General features: G+C 31.4%; 1 protein-coding gene across 1 annotated transcript; it reads right to left on the reverse strand.

Annotated features, from left to right (window-relative positions):
* Positions 1–766: 766 nt before the first annotated feature.
* On the reverse strand, positions 767–6,801 carry LOC119835137 (sex peptide receptor-like). The gene is made up of 3 exons (XM_038359796.1): positions 5,972–6,801; positions 4,491–4,671; positions 767–1,139 (listed from the first exon to the last, which is right to left on the reverse strand). Exons 1-3 carry the CDS (start codon positions 6,752–6,754, stop codon positions 967–969), a joined length of 1,137 nt encoding a protein of 378 aa, XP_038215724.1. The 5' UTR covers positions 6,755–6,801; the 3' UTR covers positions 767–966.
* Between the last annotated feature and the right edge of the window lie 322 nt (positions 6,802–7,123).

Here is a 7,123-nt window from a genome sequence, read left to right on the forward strand (position 1 = left end):
TCCTACTTATGAAAAAGTAATACAACAAAATAATGCTGAAATCCATCTCAGAGTGATCATCAGCATCGTCATAACAATAATCAGATATTATGTTTGCTAAGTATTCATTACTTATAAAAATTTATATTATTCGATTATAGTTTATTAAATTTTCATAAAATGTTATTAAAATTTACATAAACGTTAACTACTACTACATAAAATGTATGTAATGAATGTTTTGTTAAAATAAAAGAATAATTATGAAATCATATTTATAAGCATAAAATTTTCTGTTTTCTTTAAATTCAGGATAAAGGTTAATTTATTTAAAAAAGGCATATTTCAGATTACTAAAAATAGACCACAATGAAATACATAGCTATGTATTTCTTTTTTTTTATTTTCCTTATATAGCACTATATTCTCATAGTGGATAAAAATACGAGGACCATCCGTATGTACCCTGAAAAACAATTGGCCCGATCATTCGATTGCTTATTACTATTTTATTTTATGTATATAATAGACATTAATTGCTCATTAAGTATGGCGGCGACTCATAAAGATAATATGTTATTAAATAACTAACTTTTACATGTTATGAGTAAGCACCATTCATTAAACCTTGTTAATTAAAATGTTCGTCGCGTTCTTCGTAGCTAATTAAATTATTCAAGTACATTATATTACAATATATACTTACATACTTACTACATAGCAATAATATTATACAGCACATTTAAGATAGTGTGAACCTCATTTTCATACAAATGTTAGCTGGATTTGTGTTTATGTACTCTATTGAGAACTTTATGCAAATGGAATTCAATGAGAGATGTGTTTCCACATACGAAAGTGGCTTACTCAAACCCAGATGACTAGAATAATCGTTCAATTATCATCAAATTAGAAATCCTCTCGGGATATTGTGTATAATAAATTATATTATACGCTTGCAGCTAAAGTGGCTGCGTTTCGCTGACGCTACGCTTTCACGGTGGATGTCGTAGTAAGCGGTTCTCTCTCCGTCCGTGCCGGTATGGACAAAACCTTCCTAGCGAGACGCGTAAATGTCGATCGGAACTGGCGACTCATACTGCAGTATAGTACGAAGTTCACCGCTGACCCCACAAGCGCCATTAAATCCATCACTTCGCCTGAGAACAATAACTATATGTAATGCGTTATGAAATTTTTAAACATGTATTCAAAAGAATTCATTCCACAACTCTGTAATACAAAATGAAAATGAGATTAATTTCGAAACAAAATGTCACATAAATTCTGTAAAATTAGCTCAGCATTGTTTACGACTGTTATCCATCAAATACTCGGCAAACTTGTGACAATCCTCAAATTTCCAAGAAAGCTAATTTTTTACGTATCCAACGTGCCTATCTATAAACAGAATACTACGAATTGTTGTTTGATATCATAGTCTGTTGTACTAGATAGTAGACGATTATTGACATTGAAAATCCTTAATTTATAAAAGAAAGTCGTGTAAGTTATTTCACTTATAACTCAATAACGTTTGAAGGGATTAAATTTTTTTATTTGTTTCTCTGCTGAAATTAAATAAATATACCAGGGTGTAGGCGAACCGCGACCAATCTATGTAAATGCTGCAACAGGACGATTTATTTTAACATATTCATAAATTCCATTTAGATTGATAGATTCTACAATTTCACCGTGTATACACATCTATTATGGGATGGTGGTGGTGGCGGTGATATCAAATACCTAAAAATAATTTATTATTATAGGAGTATAGACTATATGGCATCCCGAAATGAGTGTTCACACACATTTGTGAATGCCGAGAAAAGCAACGGAAGCATGTCTCGAAACGCTCTGCTTATTTCATTTATTATTTAATTTAATTAAATTAATTTTAGAGCCATTACTATTTCTTCAACTTAACAATAACAATGTGCAAATTATCTTTGTACACGAACTTGAACTAAACATTTTGAATAATAAACAAACAAAAGTTCCTTATCTAAAAATAACCACCCAAATGTCTGACGGGCTCGCACACGAAGGGTTCTGTGTTCAGTTACATTATTTACAAAAAAAATCTCTTTCTATAAACTAAAAAAGCTATAAAATCCGATCTGATTTTTTTATGCTAAAGCGGACAGCTGAGCTACTGGTTTGCCTGATGGTTAGCGATCATCACCGCCCGAACATTTGCAGAAGTCCTCCCTAAATACGTTGCTTCCGTTTAAGGGGTAAGGACTAAGGGATACGGAGAGGACTAACGACAATAATGGAAGGATGGTCGATGTAAGCTGTGTACTTGCCGAATTCGTGCTGAAGCATACTTGACTTACTTATATTTACTATTACATTATTACAGATATTTAAACTTATATTTATAAAGGAAACATGTACATACCTTACACGTGGATTGGATTATTGGATTATGTTATGTGTTTAATGAAAATATAGGTACATAGTAATATTATTCTACAATTTTGCGATCCCGTGTCATATTGAATTTGATATGACAAATTATATATGTTTGGGAAACGAAGATTTATTATGCAGATCCCAAAATTGACATTTCTCGACTGTACACATAGAGTACAATACATGTTTAGTTATTTAGCGTGGTTATAACAAAACTCTGAAGATAAGTTAATAAAATTTAGATATAAAAAAATCCCAATCCCGTTTTTTTTTTATAACGGTCATATTATATAACAAATTTCCATGAACTAAATCCAAATTTGATTCATTTGATACCCATTTTCGGTTATCCGTATTTTTTTGCTCGGATGCTACAATTGCTATGTGTGATGCTACAAGTATGACGCACAATTCCACAGACACACACACACACAAACACGCCATTTACAAACACATATCTTAGGTCCCTATCATTTATGCGCCGGGGATAAAAATAGTGCAATTTAAACACAATATTATATATTAATCAATTGATATTTAAAATTAGGTTTGCCAATCTTTATATAAAAACTCTGCTCTTCTAAAATTCTTCTCTTTTTATTTCATATGGTAGTTTGGAAGAGATTGCTACCTAGTGCAAAGACCGCCATATGTACATATTCTCTCTTTCGTTTGTGTTTTATTTGTGTGCAATACAGTATTATCTATCCATCTAAACCTTTTATTCCGGGTGTTTGTCTTGAATAAAAGTTTAAAGAATATTTCACTTTACAGAATTTTTTGAATGGAAAAGTAACCACATTCAAATAGTGACAAAAATTGTTGGGAAGTTTTATAGTTCTATAGCTTTTAAAACATATACCTACACATCCTTAAAAAAATGTGCTTACTAGATTTATTTTTAATTTTATATATTTAAAAATGAAGAATGGATTAAACTATATAACTGAATACTGTAAGATATCATATTGTTACTTAATCTTTAAGATTAATGTTTTAAACATCGAAAAAAAACTTTCTTTTAGGAATTGCTGCTTCTAAGTCAAACAAATCTTTATAAAACTGAACAAAAGACGTGGAATAATATCATTTCGACACGTAACGTGGACAGACATATTTCGGTCTACGATATTGTACATTTATAAGTCTAAGATTATTATTGAAGTGTATTCTAAGACGACGTGTCTACGACCAAACACTCGTAAAGTTTATCGAATTCAATCAAGACTTTAGGAGATCCCAGTGACTTTTATGAACTCATCGGATTATGATAGGCATAAAATTGACTTTACTTCATGAAGCAACATTAATGTCCTTTATTCATTTTGATATTTTCATAAAACCGTGTTTACAAATACAAAAATAGGCTTTATGATAATAACAAATTCAGTGACGCTGTGAATATATATAATTGAATCGCGTTAGTTTAACTAAATAAATACATCATTTTTACACGCTTTTTATTAGCTTCACCTGTATGTTTGTATGTTTGTTTGTATGTTTGTTTGTTTGTAATTTATAGGAATGACAACTTGGCGCGTGCTCCCGATGATTTTATATTTAACAATAAAAAATAATAATATCTCTATATGTGTTTAAGAACTATTTTCACCACCAAGAACCCTTAAGAATCCTAATAATATTTATATAGTTTGTTTAAACTTGTTTATACCTTGTAAAAACCCAATTTGAGCAAATTTTTTATGTTCACTCAACACGATATTTCACATGTCAACTTCATGTCAACGTCATAATAGACATTTCATCCATTCAACTTATTCCATCAGAAGTCGTGAAGAGGTTTTTATATTGTTCTGTTCTTCATGACCTTACAGTTTTTTTTTGTTGTTTTATAGTAGTTAGTACCAACCTACACTTTTATGGTGAAATTGAATATTAGATTTTGACTTCACAAATAGTCATGAAAATAATGATTCGTTTTGAACGAGTTGGAGTGGGGTGCCCTACCCAAGACCCAAAAATAATAGCTGGGGTGGGATCATGGGTGCAGAGAAGGCCACGGATTGAAATCCCACCACATGGTAGATTTATTTTTTCCTTTAAAGTTTATTAAGTAATTAGATACTTACCAAATGCATAGTAGCATATTTCAAAAAATTGCGGCGCTATCGCAGTGAGTAGTCCAAAAAGAGCCTGCGGAAGCTCTGTAGCCAGGAACAGGCCTAACAGTGCTACCAGCATACGAGTGGTGCGGTCTGTTCGACCACCTCCTCCCTTCTTGTTATCGTCGTTCAAACGAGTTTTCTCACCCTAAAATTTATTTTTATGATTGAAAAAATTAAGATTCTCGACATGCAATATAAAGTCAGCTATTACAAATAACTAGGAAATTATATCAGTGAGCTATAACATAAAGTTATGTTATGATTTATTTATAAAATAATGAATACATGTTTATTATTTTGAATGTGGTTTTACATATATATGTATATATTCATTCTGAATTACTCTTTAACTCTTACACAAAACAATATGCCTTAGAAAATATTTTCATTGCCATTTCCAAAGATTTTTATTGAGATCACGCTGGAGATTAAAACACAATATACGTCTCAAGGATCCGTGTAAACACATGCTAAAGCCATTAAAGCCCATCTAACATTTCCTGTGAAAGCCTTTATTGTTTTATGTTACGCATTGTTATGTTATTAAGTACCCATTAATCCCAAACGGTTATAGACCGATTTCAAAGTAAAAGAGAGACGTCTATAGAATCCATACAATATATTTGAAAGCACGAAACGTTTGCTACCTACAGGCTACAATGTTACGAGTTGAAAGGAATGAATATCTTTGGAATACGTACGGTACATTAAACGTATTCTTATTTAGTGTGTAAATGCTGACACATGTACAATAGTCAGCAAGCTCTTTACATTGATGTGTGTTGCTTAATGCCCATTTATATTTGAGAGCTTTTGGAACGGTCGGTAAATATACATATTAGGTTACAGCTGCAGAAAACATGTAAAATTGCGATATTTTCACATAGGCCAAAATACCTACCAACTCAAGGAAGATATCATCCATCTCTAAATATCGATTATCTCAGAAGAAGAAAGTGTGTATCAACATTATTAGAGAACACCAACACCCTATAGGGAAGTAAAATTTTTAAACATTGTTTGCCTAGACAAAAAAAAAATTTATGAACTGCGTAATGATATATCGTATTCATGTAATATGAGTTATATGAATATTCATTCATTCAATTGATATTTTGAACCATCTGCTAAACTTAAGATAAATATAGTACATATTTTATCGCAAGTCACCCCGGGACCTTCGAATGAAAAATTTCAGTATATTATGTCAATTATTCCTGTGGATACAATGACGTCTTATAGATATCATATCATTTAAATGGATAATACAGAATGAATAATACCATCCATAAATCTTTTCACACTGGCACATTTCTTATAAATATTACATCCATATTTGTTTTGTAATCTCAAATTAAATGTTGGTCATAAATAACACGGGCCTTTTAATTACTCACATAAAGACATGAATGGCTTCATAAAAAAAGTGGCAAAATGTATATTACCTCATTTGAAGGAATCGCCGACTTCTTTAATAACTTCTGTCGTCTTCTATCACTTGACTTCATTTTTAATATTAAACAAACACTTAAAATTGATAGCACTATACACGGTATGAGTTTTATAAATACACTGTAAATCCAAAATATCGCTGTTAATAATTCTTTGCTATTTGTCATTGTTAGAGCATACATTGGCTCTCTTACTTCAGATGTATTAGACGATATTGTTTCGTTCATGGTAACATTCGTTTTTCCATCTGTCCGGGGCACCTCTTGTATGTTCATTGCAAAATAAATTGGAAGGCATGCTATTGGGCACACTGCATATGCAACAGCTATAGCGATACTGGTATTTCGTTTATTACATAGTGTTCTATTTTTTTGAGGAAACTTTATCGCAATAAACCTCCAAACCGCGAGTGTTATAGTCAACCAAATAGAAATCGTATGAAACGTTTGGCTAAATATTGAATGAAAATATACAAATACCGCCCAGGCGTATGAGTTTCGATTCAATTCTGTGCCAATTTTAATGTAGATATGCAGTGCAAATGGTATATAGTCCAGCATAACTAAGAGATCAGCGACGGCGAGAGCTGTCAGTATAGAATTTGTTGAAGAAGTCATCTCTTTCCGGCTTAATACAGCGATATTTACAGAGTTTGCAATAGAGCCGAGGATGCAGATAACTAAAGCTATATAGCCATGTATCTTCACGTAAACACGCTGAAAATCAAGCCCACCTGGCAAGCAATAAGCGACGCTATCGTTCTCTAATCCAGACATATCTACTTCTTTTGTCTTGGTAAACAATATTTAATTTGGCATTCTTCCATAATCGGGAATTTTCTGAAAACAAAATAAAAAATTTAATGCTCGTAAAGTAATTTAATCAACAACGTAAAAAAGACTGTAAGCAAATTTAAGTTTCGTCTAATATCATCATACACGTATGACTAGGAATCATTCGATTTATAATATCATTTTATAAATATTTTTCACATTGTTGGAACTTTATGCTTTATGTTTGTTCTAGTTTTAATTTTAGATTATCCTTATTTGATGTATCATAAATAAATCTTTCCACTGAATAAAAAGTTTCATAAGTAAAATTGGAATTGTATAATTTTGAAGCATGTTTCAAGGGATGTTAAT

The sequence above is a fragment of the Zerene cesonia genome, chromosome 20, assembly GCF_012273895.1.
Source record: "Zerene cesonia ecotype Mississippi chromosome 20, Zerene_cesonia_1.1, whole genome shotgun sequence".
Lineage (NCBI taxonomy): Eukaryota > Metazoa > Arthropoda > Insecta > Lepidoptera > Pieridae > Zerene > Zerene cesonia.